The sequence below is a fragment of the Asterias amurensis genome, chromosome 9, assembly GCF_032118995.1.
Source record: "Asterias amurensis chromosome 9, ASM3211899v1".
NCBI lineage: Eukaryota > Metazoa > Echinodermata > Asteroidea > Forcipulatida > Asteriidae > Asterias > Asterias amurensis.
The window spans coordinates 19,141,300-19,160,422 of NC_092656.1; the positions used below are offsets into that span (position 1 = coordinate 19,141,300).

The window sequence follows — 19,123 nt, forward strand, 5'->3', positions numbered from 1 at the left end:
TCCCTCGCAAGCGACACGAAGGGGAGACCATTGACTCGCGCTCGTGGTCTCCACTTCCAGTCGCTTGGGCTCGCTGCTCTACGAAGCTGACCAAACCAAGGCCCAATTTCATAGAGCTGCTAAGCACAAAAATGTGCTTAGCATGACATTTCTTCCTTAAAAAAAAACAGAATTACCAACCAAATTTCCATTTGTTACATATTGATTGCTACTGGTATCCAGCTGTTGTTTGCTTATCCTGAAAATCATTGCGTAGAAATTTGGTTGGTAACCCTGTTTTTTTTATCAAGGAAGAAATTTCATGCGAAGCAAATTTTTGTGCTTAACAGCTCTATGAAATTGGGCCCTGGCCTTTACAAAAGGCTCGGGTTTATGAAGCCTTCCTTCGCCTCCTTGTAAAAATGTTTGATGTTTTTCAGGAAGGACTTATGCAAGGGATTTGATGCTCCTTGCGGCACCCTCGGTCTGGCTCAAGTATCTGGGATGTGTCAACAAGATTGGAGTTGTAATATAAATGAAGACACAGGTTTAGCATTGGCCTATACTGTCGCACACGAACTTGGGCACAGGTAAGCTGGCTTAGGTAAAAATTAAATTGACTGGATTACGTGGAAGCTTTTTGTCTCTGTTTTCAAGTTGTTTGTCTGAATGATACATTTTTGGTCTGCTTCACAGTAGCCATACGTTGGCCACTGTTCAACCGACTGGTCGGTATTGTTTGGTTTTCTAACATCGTCCTTTGTATGGGACTTCGGTTTGAATTGCACATTCCAAGAAGGCATTGGAAAGCATTGAACTGGCCAGCAGGACCAAATTTGACTGCGCATTGGAATTTATGACTTGCATTTGGCCAACGGACTGTTAAGGGAGACAAATCAGACAATGCTTTAATTGTACTTCACACGTTTGGTATAGGCTATGGACACTCAAACCATGGAGGAAGGAAATTTCCTTTCTTCATGATCAAACAACTTTACTTCGTAACGAGCAACAGAGAGCTGATGAGAAACGACTCCCTCTGAAGTAACGTAGTTTTTGAGAAATGAAAAAATCTGGAAACAAATTTGTGCAACATTGTTGTTTTCTTTCATTGTTTTCTTGTAACTTCGATGCCCATTTTTGGGATTATATAGTGAGAATCATGGTTTGACAATACAACCGTCCAACGCCTTTAAGATTGTACTTATTCTCCCATGCCTATTGTTTTAACCGAACGAAGAACCAATTACCATGTTGACCAGGTCAGGGTCGAAGTGTAAGTATACGGTCAACCTGCCCTAACTTATTGTGCCCTTGGAACGGATTTATTAATATTAAACTTGACAACCAAATTTGAGCTAAATTTTACATTAATTTTGCTAATCAAGTTTGTTTTCCTCACTGCGAAAATTGGGATGTTAAATTAACACCATGGGAATTGCCACATATATATCCAAACAAAGGTATCAACATTTACACCATTGCTGTCAACGCAGTGTTTTCACCATTTTTTTTTTTTTTTATTTTTTTTTAAGTTTTGGCATGCAACATGACGGACTGGACAATTCCTGTATGAAAACCAACGACTCCCAGATCCATGTAATGTCATCGCAGCTAACTGGTGTGTACGGAGCGTTGACATGGTCGCCATGCAGCAGTAATTATGTCACACGGTTCCTAGAGTAAGTAAACTTGTCATTCAGTATTGGAGAATGGCTTTTGCTCCGAAAGATCCTGGGGAGGTTTACACCCAAATTTTGGGTGGAGCGGCCTTTACATTCATTGCAATCCTTGTACAAAAAGCTTTTGAAAAGGGGGGGGGTATGTTGAGCTGTATGGACCCTCTATACGAAAGTGAAAGGCCGTCAGGGCTAGTAGGTGCATTCTTGAAGCCCATCATCATCATCATCATCATCATCATCATCAAGGGCCGACTTCTTGGAAGAATAGAATGTAATCTTTAATGATCATCCGCATCTCTGTCATGTGATGCAACATTCCAAGTACCCCATATAGTCAACTACCGTCATGTGCCACGACTGTCGCTCTTACTGATTTCATCAACGGGATCTGAAATTATGACATATAGGTTTATATTTTAAGTTCGTGTCTGAGACGTGATATTGGATCTTCAATCATCAGAGATGATCTACAGTTTTAGCTTTATGTTTGATTGCTGAAAGCCTAAAAGAAGTTATCATGTGATGTGAAGTGAACGGACGCGTGCACGCGCGTAAGCACCGCGCATCTCTCAGCCGATGAAAGGTCTTCATTGACTCGGGAGGGCGCTGTAGGGGTTTCTGACGTCATATTCCAGCAGGTTTATTAAAATCTTATGAACGTAGAAGCATTTTCTCAATTAGTCGACTTAATTAAACCCTTGATCTTTTTTTATTTAGCCAAGGATTTGGTGATTGTTTGAATGACGAACCAACTCGACATGATTTCAATTTTCCGCTGGTGCCCCCTGGTGTGATGTACACAGCAGAGCACCAGTGTAGACTTCAGTATGGCGTTAATGCATCAGTTTGCTCGCTGCTTGAGGTATGTGCTCTTCTATGGTGCGAACATTTTTATTTAGTCCAAAAATAATCACCGATTTGTGTTTGTTTCGTTTAACTAAACAGAGGTGCTTTGTTCAGAAGAACCTACGTGATCGGGGGAAAGGGTCATGGGTGAATTCTTGGTCTAAGATTAACCGGCCAACATGGCGCACTGTATTTGAAGCAATGTACGCAAAACCCACCATAGTTTTGTTAACTACATACAGTATGTCGTCCATCTTGGTTTTCCAAGATGCATTGAAGTTCATTTATAAGAAGGGGCATGCGCATAATTTATGGACTACTGGGCTGTGAGTTTATTATGAGCCAACTGAGCAGGGACGGTAAAAATGTGAATATTATTTTATGGGCACTTAGATCTCCCCGATCAACAACAACAGTTATTCGTATGTCTCACTTTGATTTTTAAATGGTCTTTTTTTATTTGTTCACAGCCAGATCAATGCTCTACACTGTGGTGTAAGTCGGGTAGTCATTGCCACTCCAAACTGTCTGCCGCTGCACCAGGGACAAGCTGTGGAAGGGATAAGGTCAGTTTTAATACAAAAACATAGATCATCGTCAATCCCAAATCAATTACTATAGTCTTGTACCATGTTATTTTTTGGAGTTTGTTTTATGAAAAAAATCCGTTTAATTTACAGTGGTGTAGAGATGGTGAATGTGTAGATATCAAAGATTCACCGAGACCTATTCACGGAGACTGGGGTCCATGGAGTGAGTGGTCTGCTTGCTCCTTTAGCTGTGGAGGTGGCGTGGCTATCAAAGAACGACATTGCGATAACCCAAGGTAAATATTATATACACAGTCTTTCACTCTCACAAAATGTTGTCAGTTACTGCTGTTTTTCGCTCGTCCCCAGTGCATTGCTTTAACCAAAAGCGCTAGGATGGGCAAACGTATCATGCACTGTAATTGGTTTAACAATGCGCAGTCCCATCATGCATCACACTCACACTTCATTATATTTTTATGCACTGTACGCATGACGTACTTCCTGAACAAGAATCTGTGCAAGCGATTAGCCCATCCCACTGCTGTTTATGCTTGAAAGTTCATTTTAAATTGGATTGGTATTTCCAAAAACAGGTTGGTTCGATGTGTAGCCAGTTGTTGTAAAGTTTGATTTTGTGCCGCGAAATACATTGTCGTCAACATTATTTCAATGGGAGACTTTTGGGACGCTTGGTGGCAGCAGACTTACCAGGTAAAATCTATTGTTCTTGGTAATGTGCGCATGCTCAGAACTACGCAAACAATGGCAATTTACCTGGTAAGTCTGCTGCCACCTAGCGTTCCAAAGTCACCCATTGAATGCGAGGTCCAGTGGTATTATTTGTGTATTTTAAATATGATATCATGCAGATTGTTATTAAAATTATGCTTTCTTTTTAATTTCGGTGTTTTTGTAACTTAAGTTGTTGTCAAGTGTTTCTTGAAAATAACTTGAACTCAATACTTAATCCATTCGTTAACCTGTACTTTTTATCATTATTTGCCGAGATTTCTTTCTTTCGATACTTTTGATTTTTTGTATGTACTTCTTGACGTGAAGACCTACCAATGGTGGCCGATATTGTGTTGGGGTCCGCAAAAAGTATGCCATATGTAACCGTCAGGTACGTACGAAGGGCGTCTTCATTAACTGATCACAGACGCTTAATAAAACTGTGCCTTTTTTATTTACAATACAAAATGTCGCATTTTTCTAACGCATAATATTGGTTCCTCTGTAGACCTTTTCCTGCACTGTTTTAACCCATTGATGTTTCAGGTTTGTGTTTTTTGTTCTCACCTTTTATTGATTTTGGTTTTGTTCGGGTTTTTTTTCTGGAGAACCACACCCTGTAGAAGTTTTGCAACTATTTTATCTGTGTACTCTAAGTATTTAGTGCACTGTTTTCATTGTTTGGTTATTGTTGTTGTTTATTTTGTGTTTATAAAGGACTGTCCAGAAGGAAGCCCAAGTCCTCGTGAGGCACAGTGTAATAGCTACAATGGGCTCGCTCACCAAGGCAACTATTTCCATTGGATACCATACTACAAAGAAAGTGAGTTTGCTATTTGCTTCAACGTTACTATTGCAGTCAATAAGTTTACCTTTGATGATGAAAAAACGCTAAATTGCCGGTTTGGGGTTTTATTAAGTGAAAAGGGGTGTGGCAAGAGATTCTGTCCCTCGGAATTTCTGTCCCCATACGGCGAATTGTGTGCAAACTTCTTCTGATAGCGCCCTCTGTTGAATCAACCTCATTCACCTCAAGTGAATTTTCCATAAGGGAGAGGGAATCTCCAGGGAACAGATTTTCCTACAACACTATATTTTGAATTATCATTATTTCGATTAAAGGCAGTGGACACTATTGGTAATTGTCAAAGACTAGCCTTCACAGTTGGTGCATCTCAACATATTATGCATAAAAAACCAAACCTGTGAAAATTTGAGCTCAATCGGTCATCGAACTTGCGAGATAACAATGAAAGAAAAAACACCCTTGTCACACGAAGTTGTGCGCGTTTAGATGGTGGATTTCGAGACTTTAAGTTCTAAATCTGAAGTCTCGAAATCAAATTGGTGGAAAATTACTTCTTTCTCAAAAACTATGGCACTTCAGAGGGTGCCGTTTCTCACAATGTTTTATACTACCAACCTCTCCCCATTACTCGTCAGCGAGAAAGGTTTTATGCTAATAATTATTTTGAGTAATTACCAACAGTGTCCATTACCTTTAACGTACATAAAAATGCGTGTCCATTTTGAACATTAATTTGTTTATGAATTGACTTTTACTGCAGACGCATTGTGTGAGCTTCACTGCAGACCCCTCCAAAAGAACTTTATGCTACCGATTAAATTCTCTGCTATGGTGAAGGATGGCACGCCGTGCACTGATGATTCAAGAGATATCTGCATTGGTGGAATATGCTACGTAAGAATTTAACAATATTCGTAATAGCGACTATGCTGAAGACAATCAGAGCATACTGATCGAAACGTTTAGTTGTCAACCACTGCTTCTTCTTTAGAACAAACACTACTCATGGTGCTACCACAAACCTCACCTTACTGCACTCCCACCCACGCAAAGTTTCACAACCAACCGGTTTATTTAGAAACAAATGTTTTTTAAACTAGAACGTTCGCTTTGTAAATAATGTCTTGAAGTTAATGAAATAATTTTTATTTTGTTGCAATGGGAAACGGTAGTACGAGAAGAAAAGGGTGTGTTAAAGTATGGGAAGATTTGGGCTATATCACTAGTACTATGGTGCATACATTTTATTCCAATAAAGGGCGTTGTATTTAACTCGCTTTAGCGTGCCCTCTCATGTATTATTATAGACATTATTATAATATTTGTTAACTGTTTGTGGTACCAGAAGCATCTTTATCATGAAGATCCTGTGTCATTCACCAACAGACGGTGGGTTGTGATCTCCAGATTAATTCCAATGCAGTAGAGGATCGGTGTGGTGTTTGCCACGGAGATGGATCATCATGTGAAACGGTGAAAGATCAACTCATTAAACAGTCCGGCTTCGGTGAGACAAATTACATACTCAGTTGTTACTTCTAGAAACTATAAGGCTCTCACGGGGGCCTTATAGTTTCTAGAGGTAATCAGTTGTCTTGTTCTTGTCGTTTCTAGAACACTTATGTTTTTTTTAATATAGAGAAGGTGTGTTCCTAAACTATGTTTGTGCTGAAAGTGTTTGCATGATGAAGACTTGAATATGTTGCTGTTTTCGCCAAAAGAAATCAATCATGCTTTTTTAGTCTGTTCCAAAATGGGGAATTTTAACAAACCCCTAAAGTTTAGATTCTGGTTTCAGACTTTTTTTGCCGGCATTGACTCTCAGCCACGACGTCTATCTTGCACATTGATATTGTACATTGGAAATTCAACATTGATATTCGCTGTACAAACCTATTCGAATGTTCAAAAATGTCCCATGTCAAAGTAACTTTGGTATACAAGAAACATCTTCGAAATCCCTGTCTGTAGTACAAACCTGTTTGATTGTTCAATGTTCAATCTTTAACAATAACTGTGATATAAGTTCCTACATCTTTAAAATCCCACTTCTCAGGTTACGTTGAGGCAATGGTGATACCTCGAGGCGCAAGAAACATTCGCGTTGAGGAGGTAGCAGAATCCACAAACTTCCTTGCCTTGATGAATCCTTCGGGCCACTACTACCTGAATGGTGGCTGGGATATCAAATGGAGCGGGAAATATGAAGCTGCTGGTACTGTAGTGAGGTACGAGAGAGACGACCAGAATAAAGAGACATTTGAAGCTAAGGGACCACTTGAGGAACCTCTACACGTTATGGTAAGAAATTGGGAGGTATCGGTTGTAGGAGGGGTACACGCAAAAGCCCTCATTTTTCAATTACTTCAAGTGAAGGGTGCACTACACCGGTCGCCTCAGCGCCAACACTCACAGTAAAAGAGTTTTACTGTTATAGTTTTTCTTTTGGCCAGTTTTTGACGAGTGCAAAAGAAACATATATACTTCGCTTTCAAAAAAAGGTTACGAAAGCATGCAAGTTATTTTACATTTTTGGGGTCTTTTGAAGTCTTTTCTTTTACAAATTCATAATTAAAAACGTTCGTTTACTTGGAAGTAGTGTATATCTTTCTTGGTTTTGTTTTGCAGCTATTGTTTCAATCCAAGACGGCCGGAGTGGCCTACGAGTATACCGTTCCTAAACCTGGCAACACGACAGTAACGATACCCAAACAGTTCCACTGGCAAATCTCGGGATGGTCGCCCTGCACAGCAACGTGTGGATCTGGTATGTGTGTATTTAAAGGCAGTGGACACTATTGGTATATACTCAAAATGATTGTCATCATAAAACCTTTCTTGATTACGAGTAATGGGGAGAGGTTGATAGTATAAAACATTGTGAGAAACGGCTCCCTCTGAAGTGTGACGTAGTTTTCGAGAAAGAAGTAATTTTCCCTGAATTTGATTTCGATACCTCAACTTTAGAATTTGAGGTCTCGAAATCAAGCATCAGAAAACACACAACTTCATGTGACCAGGGTGTTTTTTCTTTCATTAATATCTCGCAACTTCGACGACCAGTTCACAGGTTTGTTATTTTATGTATATGTTGAGATACACCAACTGTGACGGCTAGTCTTTGACAATTACCAATAGTGTCCACTGCCTTTAATGACTATTATTATAATGTTTTGACATAAATGTTTTGAAAACAATAATTTTGTTGAGATACCTTTTTAACCAATAATTTTAACCACTGGTTTATAAATATCCTTCGTTACAGGCCTGCAACGGATGACAATTTTCTGTGTTGAGCGAGTAGCAGGGATGGTTGATGATAAATATTGCAATGGCACCAGACCTAACGATGAGCAACGGAAATGTAACGTTCATCAGTGCCCCGCTAAGTAAGTACCGTAGACAAAATAGTTGTGTCCGTTCACTTTGTTCTTCTAACTGTCCCTTCTTACCGAACCCTAGTGGTTGCTTCTTAACTCCAAGGTGACTTTATGGGGTAAATAAAAGATCATCGACAGGAAATGTGCTGATGTATGTTTAATTAACAACTCGATTTCGTTCTCTGATCTCTTGGTGGTTCTACTTTCACAGCTTTTGACATGTGTATAAAGCAATATTAAAGCATAGATTGTGCTCTTCTCAAAATGAAAAAAATAACACCATTTGTCGCAACATCACACATTGCAGAGATCCATTGTATAAACAAATAATAATGACGATTGTATGTTCTGATAGTTGGTGGATTGGTCCGTGGCAGCACTGCTCAGTCACCTGTGGACTGGGTGGAAGTCGCAGTCGGTCGGTGTTCTGCATTCGAAGTCTCGGTCAAGATGAACAAGTAGCCCTGGTCGATGAACAGTGCGTTCGTCTTGGGCTGGTAAAGCCACGAACGACAGAAAGTTGCCGAGTAGAGAAAAATTGCCCACTGGAAGCTAATTGGATCGCGGGAGAGTGGTCAGAGGTGAGTCTTTAAAACATTAATTGCTGGCTCGTTTTGACCAATTAATAAACAGTTTCTCAAATTAATGATCTTCAAATGGTTGAGATTTAAAATGGCCGCCCAAACTGAAGTTTGCCTCTAGTCTGCCTTTTCTGGTAGTTTTGTTTGATGTACTTTGTCATGCATAGGTTTCTGTTTTCTTTGTGTTTTAGTGTCTCTTTGTAAGTGGTCGAGCTGAGCAGACAAGAACTGTTCATTGCAGCAGAACGGATACCTTCTGTGACTATGCAAGTCGACCTACAACACGTCAGCCATGTGACCTTTATGAATATTCATATGATTACTATGGAGATTACAGTGTCAAAAGAGACGAAACACCAATCAGCTTCGGGGAATGGGAACGCCTAAAGGAAAAAGGCTTGCTTGAACCGGTGAATGGCCACACCATGACAACCATTGGACCAATAGGGAGGCCTTCAAACGTTGTAGCCAATCAAGTCCCAGACTCTCTGGCACGTAGTTATATACCACCACCCGACACCACTGACGAGTCTCTCCTTGGTTTAGGAAGAGATGACGTCGTTTTAGAAATTGCAAATCAACAAGTTGACCCGGATGGTGATTGGGTGGAGCCCATCAAACCTGGTCACGTGACTGGTAACTCTAAAGTGGCTGATGAATTACCAGAGGGTAATGGTGATTCACCGGTGAGAGATCCCCCTGGGGTGGAAGGACAGACACTCTGGTGGGTTCCTACTCCGTGGTCAGAGGTAAATAAAGGAATGTCATAAAAACAAGCAAATAAATGAAAAAGATCAAGTGTATAGACCAATCCGACGAAACAAAATTGGTAGCGCCCTCTATTGAAAATTACCAACTACGGTGGTATGCGTTTATTCAATTTAGTATGAGTTTCATAAAACTGCTTTGTTTTTTTTAACATAACTTTATTCTCACCAATCATCACTGTTTTAGTTTTAACCGAAATTTGTGTGTCATTTTGAATTTTCAGTGTTCTGTGAGTTGTGGGGATGGAGTTAAACATAGAACCGTGGAGTGTTTGGAAGTTAAAACAGGCCTACATCATCGAGGCTGCGACCAGACCACAAAGCCTTTACTTACTCAATCATGTCAAAATACTGAGTGTAAAGATAGCAATGCACGTACGTAAAGAGCTAATTATTTGTTTAACAATAAGTCATTCTTACACTTGAGTGTGCCAAACATAATTATGTGTTTTCGACTTCTAGCTCTTGGCTAAATAGGGCTCTTGAATTTAACCCAGGCCTACATGTAGCCACCGTGGTATCACATAGTGTTGGTATAACATACATAGAAAATATTCTAAAGTCATCTTAGCAATAATTTAAGAAAATAAACTAATTGTTGTTTCAAATTACAAACACTTTTTCGGCTACTGCTCAGTGATGCATAATGCAACCCACAATGACAATCGTGAATAATTAAATTTAACGTTATGTTATACTGTATAATGAAAGTAAGTTGTCATTTGAAGGTGCCATGCCCTACTAACAATTCTTTTATTCATTTGGATGTTTGTTTATTCTTTCTTTCTTTTTTCCCCTTTTTTTTTTGCAGTTTCAAATAGCTGTGATGGAAATAAACAAACCAACACATGGTGTCGCCTCGTGCTTGTTATGGGAAACTGTGGCAAGTATCCCTACAATGATCTGTGCTGCGAAACATGCATCGCCTATGCAGCTCAGTACAACGTATAGGCTAGGCCTGCGATTTATAGGCTAGGCCCAGTTCACTTAGTCAACGCCTTTCCCGCCAAAACTGACTAAATAATATTTGGTCCAACTGGCTTCTTTTAACTTTACTAAGGTGTAACCCTTAAATTATTGATTGCAATTAAATCAATTCAACTCAAATCTTGATTGTCTTTGACTTAAAACGTTGTTCTTAATTTGTTTATTAATCTCTTTTTTCCACCGACATGGAAATAACTGTTGGTTTGTATTGAATTTGGAATTGAGAGCAAAAATCGCCATACAAATATTGTTCTGTTTTCATACTAACGGGAATTTCTTCAAGGTTTTGAATTGTAATAATGTACCAATGTATAATTTCTACTATATTTTTTGTTAAATTATTTATGTAAAAATAAAACCATATTTCACTTTGTGTTTTTATATCGAAAAATATTGTTTACGATTTTACATAAAACCGACATAACGAAGCACAGGAAGAGTAAAATTTAAGACAGCTTGATGACTTAACAAATTTTCCTTTCGTACTGCGCTTCGGCAACCGATCTGGTAGAAGTTGACTCATGACGTCGCTTGCTAACAAAAATATTTATGTTATAAGCAAATTGTCCATATTTGTTTTAAAGGGTGTGCCTAACATTGGTAAGATTGAACATAATATATAAATGTTTACAGTTTTGCACTAAAGGTATGTTGTATAAAGATGGGAATAGTGAAAACTGTTCTTTTAATATTTTTGTTTAAAATGTTGTTCCTTTTAAAGGCAGTGGACAATATTGGTAATTACTCAAAATAATTATCAGCATTTAACCTCACTTGGTAACAAGTAATGGGGAGAGGTTGATAGTATAAAACATTGTGAGAAACGGCTCCCTCTGAAGTGACTTAGTTTTCGAGAAAGAAGTAATTTCCAACGAATTTGATTTCGAGACCTTAAGTTTTTAATTTGAGGTCTTGAAATCAAGCATCTGAAAGCACACACCTTTGTATGACAAAGATGTTTTTTATTTCACTCATATCTCGCAAATTCGACGACCAATTGATCTCAGATTTTCACAGGTTTGTTATTGTATGCATATGTTGAGATACACTAAGTGAGAACACTGGTCTTTGACAATTATCAACAGTGTTCACTGTCTTTAAGAAATAAGTTGAACAGTTTCAAGGTTTGATGTCGAAACAACTGCCTTTCGCCGAAAACAATGTTGTTTCATGTGCACGCTATAGTCACTATTGTCTCGTGTATTCGGACGTCTTGGGACCATGTTTAGTATTCTGGTGCTAAAAATGTCAACGAGGTGAAGTCATATGACAAATGCTTCCTATGCATGGATAGCTAAACAAATAAAGTTAAAAAAATAAAAGATGCCTCTTTGTTATGCGGTATTTTTATTGAGTTGATGATTTGCGCGTGTAATATACCAGCCACAGTAACTTGTCCAAGTGATCCTTCCGCTACAATGTTTTTAATTTCTTTTATAGACATGTATTTTGTTTAGCACTATTTTGACTAATCCTTGTCTTGACACATGGTGTATTCTCTCTCTAGTACCAATAGACATAGGCATTTGCCGGCGATCTCCTCCTCAAGTTGTAGCCTTCTTGAATCAGTAATACTGCTCCAACCACAGCCCGTCGTGCCGGTGTCAGGTGAAATTGTGTCCGCTTTGCAATACTGTCCGCTCCGGACACTTTTGCATATGCAATCGTGTCCGGGGCTATGCGAAAACCGTCCGGTGGACACGTACATGACTGTACATGTATTGTGCGCGCTTAAGCGAGCATGCATGCACTAAACCTACGTGTACATGCAGCATGAATATTCACGTATATTATTTTATGATTGCAGCGGATACCCAACGGCCGAACATTTCCCATATGCACTAAGCTTGTAAAAAACAAATGGCGAACGTGTTCCGTCGACCAAGGGCGTTTAATTTACTACATGGACGGTTTTGCACGGGGAGGACACAACTGCCTATGCAAATGTGTCCGGGCGGACACAATTGCATATGCAAAACCGTCCGGATGACGTTATTGCTTAGTATTTGCATAGAGGACACAATTGCATGCCGGTGCTGCTGCTGTATCAGTGATATCACAACCTGACCATTCTCAGATGTTGTCTACCCAGCGCATCAATAGACCTTTTCGCAAATACTGGGGCGCGCGCGTAAAGCTTGGAATTAGATGCATTGTGGTCTAGCTGGTAGCAAAATATGACTCATGTCTATCCCACAATGCACCTCATTCAACAGTCTGCGCTTGCGCATTGGTATTTTCGATAAGGTCTATGGTTGGCCCATGAAATGGTGGCATCCCTCTAGCATCCAATCTACAATGGCTGCTGTTGGGTGGATTTCAATTTTTTTTCTGGGGTAAAAATTCCTTTAAAAGAATTGTATCCTGATTTTTTTGTTTACTGATTTCCTTTTTATTTTAAATCGATTTAGAAGGGAAAAAATGAAAAGCTCCGTACAGACAAAATTCGTGCGGAATGCAGTTATTTCAGGGATGATAACAAAACGACTTCCATTTTTTTTACTGAATTAACTATTATCATAGGGGCACAGACTTGCAGCAGGTTTGAGGAGGTTTTTGACACTTTTTTGGCAATTTGAAAACAAAGCACAAACTAGATATAGTGTTTGTAGAAACAAACACTAGGTGTTCGGCTATTGTTGGGTCAGTGTTTGAATAAATGAAACAAGTATTGTCAAATTACAAAGAAATCAAAACCAAACAGTTTTCTCGATGTGTAATAATTTTATGGAAAAAGCATCAAAAAGTGTACATTTCAACCTAAAAGCCTTTAAATAATGCCTTTTCAAAGCATTTTACAGGCTTTTCCAGCTTAAAAAAGTCAAAAAAGTCAAGAGAAGGTCACCAACATACCCATTTTTGTGGAATACGTTAGGCCTTTCATATGATGTATAGATTGTCAAAATAGCTTTTGTATTTGAGGAAACGTGAACTGATGAATAATGGCGACTGGAGAAGAGACTAACTAACCAGAAGGGAAATGTTTGTTGAAAAAGCCTTGAAAACAGACTACGTACGTAGAGCCCTTTCATTTCATGTACAGGTTGTCAAAATAGCTTTTGTGGTTTAGGACATAGGAACTATGCATAATGACGACTGGAGAAGAGACTAACTAACCGGAAGGGAAGTGTTTGTTGAAAACACCTTGAAAACAGACTACATACGTAAAGCCCTTTCATATGATGTATAGATTGTCAAATTAGCTTTTGTGGTTGAGGATATAGGAGCTTAATGCATAATGACGACTGGAGAAGAGACTAACTAACCGGAAGGGAAATGTATGTTGAAAACGCCTTGAAAACAGACTTAAAACGAGGCTATTTATAGGAGAAAAAAAAATTAAATACAAAAATAAATAGTACAAATCTTGGTCGCCACGTGGTCTCCCATCGAATTTCTGACTGGGACCGATTTTGCTTAACCTCAGTGACCGGACGAGAACCGGTGTTATCAACGCAGTATAGTCGTAGATAAAACCAAGTAATTACTTTTGAAGAAAATTGACATTGTGTTGAGAACGCCTCGAACGCAGACTAAAACGATCAACACGTGGTGCAGAGCGTGGTTATGCTCCTCAATGCACCGCATACTTACACGTGGTGACCGCAATGCACCGCATGCTTACACGTGGTGACAAAGTACGTGTACATATAATCGTAAAATTTTTACGCGCAATCAATGGGGAATTTTGTAGTTCTTTATACATGAATTTTGAAATTTTCAACCTCTCTTTTGAGCCGGAAGACAAAATCAAAATGGAGTCATGTCTGTGAGGCGTTTACGGAGTTTTTAATGCCCTTTCTGATGATGTATTGATTGTAAACATCCCTCATGTAGATCTAAAGTTATGATTTTTTTGAAATAATAAACTTTGAATGAGTGTATCTCGTCAACTGATGACGTCGTCGTGACGTAACAACTTTTGTATCATATACTGGTTATCGTCTACCTGTGTGCAAAGTTTCAACTTAATGCAAGCTTCGCATCTATGCTTTTTCTTGCGGACAATCGACGAGAAGAAGAATAAGAAAAACCAAAAAAAAAAAAAAAAAAACCGAACAAAATCAAAGAGTTGTTCGGGCTGTTGCCCGAACACCTAACAAAACAGAAAAAGAATCTGATGTTGCAATGCAGACTTATGATTTATTGACGGCCCAAAATAACACCGATATATTACTTACTTTAAGCCAACACCACGAAGAAGAAAAGAAGCCATATCTGGCAACCAAATAACTATCAAAACGTCAGCTTATGACCCCAAATAGCTGTTAAAGCTGGTTATAATTTATGGCAAGAAGTTCTAGTCAAATAAATAATTATTAATTTAATAAACTTGGAAACTTTAAAGATTTGAAGCGTTATCGTAGACCTATTTTCAATAATGAAACTTTTTGAAAAATCTATAAATTAGGATTTTTATTATAGAGTTTGACGACTTAGCTGTTTTGAATTCTCTTTTTATTTGCCTTTGAAATACTTAATAGTATAAACATTTGTTTATTTACCTCATAATTATGTTCTATTTGCTGGACTGTGCGCCCTTTGCAACATATTTAAGACCATTCTTCAAACTTTCTCAGTTCATTTCTAATGCGTTGTTGCAGAAAATCTGAAGCAGTTAATTCCGCGCATAAAGAATAATCTGTGATTGGAATAGACAATCTGATAAACGTTTCATGCAGAAATGTTAAAGGAACACGTTGCCTTGGATCGGTCGAGTTGGTCTATAATTGTTATGAAATGCATATGGTTAGAAAGATATTTTAAAGGTAGAATACAATGATCCACACAAATTTTCCTCAAAAATGCGCGGTTTTCGTTTTACTTTGCGAACTAACACGGTCGGCCAATTATGGGGAGTCAAGAATTTGACTCCCATAAAACACGGTCGGCCATTTAAAGGGAGTCAAAAATTTTACTCCCATAAATGGCCGACCGTTTTAGTCAACGAGGTAAAATGAAAACCGTGCAATTTCGAGGCATGTTTGTGTGAAACATTGTATTCTACTTTTACGACATCTCTCTATCCATATGCATTTTATAACAAACGGTTACAAACGCTTTTCAAAGGCCAACTCGACCGACCCAAGGCAATGTTTTCCTTTGTAAACCCCTCTCTCTAAAACTACAATCTTTTGACAATAATTGTTTCTCAAAAATGTATACCTTATCATCAACTGCAGTGCTTCAATACTAAGTCAGTTTTTATATCCGTTAATTAATTTTTTGAGTAATTACCAAAGGTATATCTCCCTTTTTTAATTCAATATTTTTAAATTAAATACCCTTCACCAAAAAACACTAAATAGTGTAGACATAATGGTGACGTCACTGTTACATCTTCTCACGTGATGCGTGTTGACAATCAGTCAGCTGGTTCTGGATTGGGACAAAAGAAAACGGTTTTTTTTTGCACAATATTTACTAAAACAATGCATTGCGCTCAATCTGATGCAAGAATTAAAACTACGTGGCAACTACGGAAATTGGGAAGGTGTGCCCCGTTTGGCTTCCTTAGATCATGGAGCAATAAACTAGTTTATTGCTCCATGCTTAGATGTAGACTGGGCCCCTGTCTTTATCCGCAAGGATAAAGACAGGTACCAGCTGTTCAGATCCAGTGATTCCATTGGGTATAATGATACCATTGGATAAATGCAGTGACTGAAAGCTACCGTAGCTGGGTTGTTTTGATTGGTCTGAGGTCACCTCGGTTGGCCAATTAAAACACATGTATGGAAAGCCTACTTTCGGTCGTCTGCACGTGTGTGCCCACGTGTGTGGCTATGTATACAGTACATGCATGGTGAATACGGTATAATACTTGCTTGGTAATGTTGGTGTAGAATTTGTGCGTATCTCTATGAGAGGTCAAAGGTCAAACCACACGCCGGTTTTTGGCCGGTCTCTGGCGTTATTCACGAGCCTCGAAGAATGACGTCAGACGTTCAGGCTACCTTTTAGATGGCACTTTTTCGCCACGGTGAGGGCGCTTTTTGAGAGTGTGACGTCATATGCAAAGGGTCCTATAACGACTATAAACGATACTTACCTTTATCGGCTAGACTTGTTTGAAGTAAGCTCTAAATTAAGAGAGATAGAGAACAATTATTATTCACAAATTTTCAGCGAGTTGTCAACAACCGGCCAGATTTCCGCTTCGTTTTGACCCGCTGAAATCCCTTCTAATTTTCTTTGAAAATAATTAGTATATAAATCCAGGAAATAAATTCAAATACTTCCTACTCATTTTTGGCTTCTACCTTCATGGCTTGCGTGTTTCCCCCAACCCTCATCATCTTCCTCTTCTTCTCTCCAAACCTACCTTTGTTATTCTTCTAACACCTGCTGATGAGATCTTGTTTGCACGGGAACACTTCCTCGATCAGGCTAAACAGTTTGGGGTCGTATTCAGACAAAGCATCACGGGTTGACACATGATTATGTACGGTATCTGTGCGATCCCGATGGGTCTGACAGTTGAAGTAGGACTGGACACCTTCCGCAAAGTACTCGGTGTATTGCCAGATGGCGTAGGTGCTCTGCCAAAGACCTGCTGCTTTCGCCTCGTTCCAGACCGCCTTCAGTCTAGCGTCGAATGTCAGATCCACTTTACTCATGGAAATAAGGTGGATTGAATGCGCGAATTCGTGGACTAAAACGTCCTCCTCAAACCAGGGATCTTCCCAGGAGCGCCAACAGAGGAGGTTCTCTTCACCATCCGTAGCGATGGGTCTGGACGCGGTACCTCCATAACCTCTTGCTCGATCGTTCCACCAAGACGGAAAGTGGCTATACTCAGGGATGTCTGTGAGTTTCTCATCGTAGCCGATCACACCAACTCGCCCGTAAGAACATGGAGTCTCGGACATCTTTTCGATCGGCCAGCATGAAACGTACCACGTAACAGGCGCGAATGAGAGCATCATCATTTGGCTGATTGGACGACACTATAGGGATGCCGTAGGCATGGGTGTACTTCTGGTAGAAATTGTCGAGTGGTATCTCTGCCCGTAAGTCGTCTGGAATGGGTGAGACGTTCATGCAGTCACTGGTATCCAATGCCTGGCCCCTTCCAACTTTACGGGTAGATTCATCCCGGAATTCCCCATCACCCGGAACCACGTCATGGTCAAAATCTTCAAAGTGAGAGAGAATGCCGCTTAGAATGACATTGGAAAAGAATGAGTTGTTCATGTTAAGATTGCATAAACTGCTATACCTAATATATTATACTATCACTCAAAAAAATATTAAGTTTGGGTAAAGTTTAAAACAGAACAGTTTTTATTTTGTGTAATTTAAAAATGATGTTTAATTACTCACAGAATACATGTGCAGATACAGATGATGTGGCAACCAACATGACCAGGAGGGAAACTGCACCCATAGCTTCAATCGGGGATGGATGATCGCAGAGAAATCAGAAATGGTTCTGATTTTGAGTTTGAAATTGTTGGGTTTTTATAGACATTATAGACCAAATAATTTTACATTTGATTCCAAATTACGGATTTAAAGAATCCATAATCAAATGTGACGGGCTTTCGAGTCTTTTCTCGCTTAGCGTATTTCCACATTCGGGGTGTTCGAAATCGTGAGGGTGACAAATATTATGGCTTATTTTTTCATGTTTCATTCCTATTTTTATGTTCATGTTTAGTTAATAGAAATTATTACTTTGATTGATCTAGTGGACTTAGTTACGGTTTTGAGTGTTCTTTTGTTTTCGTTTGTACAATTTCAATGCGCTGTATTGCTTTAAAAAAATGTCTCTATCGTGCTTAGCAAAGCACTAGTACACCCCTCCGTCTACTAATGGTATCGACTGCAAGCTGAGCTCTTTATCTGTCCATTAATGATGTCATGAATGTATGCAGTATGTGTTGCTTTTGAACCATACTGCCTGCTTTTGGGGGATTAGTTTACATAAAATGTCTTTCAATAGGGGATTACAAATTAATTGATGGTCTACTTGTAGAGGTAGCTTTATAGGATAAGGAGATTTCAGGCAGATATCGTTTCAACTTTTTAAAACAAAATTTTACTGGTGGTCTAATAGTTTACTCATTAATTTGCATTATTCACTTCATAACTATGAATGTTGTCCGTTTCTGTAGGAATAATTATTTTCAAAGTTTTTAAGTTAGTTGAACTTTTACAAAAAGTTTAACAATAATGACTATGTCTTATAGGCCCTATATTACAGCTATATTTTCTTTTTGTACAACATCGTATCAATGCGCTTTAGTACTCTTGTCATTTGGCCGATCACATTAATTTTTTTTATTGAATCTTTCTCAGCTCCCTGTGGAGTATGCAGCCTCAGGCTGCCGTTGTGCTCCTTCTTCTTCCTCTCAATGAATGACAGGCTTTACCTTTGCATACTTGCCATTTTTACCCGTGAGTAAAAAGAAGCAAAGCATCTTGCTCAAGTACAGAAGTGTCATGACAGGGATTCGAACTCACATCTCGATGACTTAACCACCGGGTCGAATTCCATAGTGCCTTTTAAGCAGACTAAATTTGCTCACTGAGAATTTTCTGCTAAGCAGAAATGAGCAGGATACAGTCACAGGTACATGAAATCCTGTACTTTTGGCTGGTAACCTCATTGTGCTAAGCATAATTTTGTTGAGCTTAGCTACTTTTTGTGCTGAGCAGCTCTTTGAAATTGAGCCAAAGGAATCTCGATCACGACACAAAGCTATGAGGCGCTTGCTAAAGAACCAATATAGCTGGGGACCGATGAGTCAGAGTCTGGAATAATCTGGTTTCTTCGAGAAAAACATGTCCAACACAAAAATTGTATCCCTTATTAATTCCTT

At 39.0% G+C, this 19,123-nt stretch overlaps 1 protein-coding gene and 1 pseudogene across 1 annotated transcript in view; one reads left to right on the top strand and one right to left on the bottom strand.

Moving 5' to 3' along the window:
* LOC139942214 (A disintegrin and metalloproteinase with thrombospondin motifs 7-like) overlaps positions 1-11,592 on the top strand; it is a 28,591-nt gene extending 16,999 nt beyond the window's left edge. Inside the window, exons 7-22 of the mRNA XM_071938993.1 lie at positions 420-569; positions 1,515-1,661; positions 2,379-2,523; positions 2,978-3,073; positions 3,188-3,333; positions 4,100-4,163; positions 4,490-4,595; positions 5,341-5,474; positions 5,967-6,087; positions 6,637-6,881; positions 7,209-7,347; positions 7,846-7,969; positions 8,316-8,541; positions 8,733-9,290; positions 9,533-9,683; positions 10,120-11,592. Coding sequence (XP_071795094.1) covers positions 420-569; positions 1,515-1,661; positions 2,379-2,523; positions 2,978-3,073; positions 3,188-3,333; positions 4,100-4,163; positions 4,490-4,595; positions 5,341-5,474; positions 5,967-6,087; positions 6,637-6,881; positions 7,209-7,347; positions 7,846-7,969; positions 8,316-8,541; positions 8,733-9,290; positions 9,533-9,683; positions 10,120-10,259 — 2,692 coding nt within the window. The 3' untranslated portion in view covers positions 10,260-11,592. The remainder of the gene's footprint in view (positions 1-419; positions 570-1,514; positions 1,662-2,378; positions 2,524-2,977; positions 3,074-3,187; positions 3,334-4,099; positions 4,164-4,489; positions 4,596-5,340; positions 5,475-5,966; positions 6,088-6,636; positions 6,882-7,208; positions 7,348-7,845; positions 7,970-8,315; positions 8,542-8,732; positions 9,291-9,532; positions 9,684-10,119) is intronic.
* A 4,765-nt stretch (positions 11,593-16,357) lies between these two features.
* On the bottom strand, positions 16,358-17,713 carry LOC139942079 (uncharacterized; annotated as a pseudogene).
* Between the last annotated feature and the right edge of the window lie 1,410 nt (positions 17,714-19,123).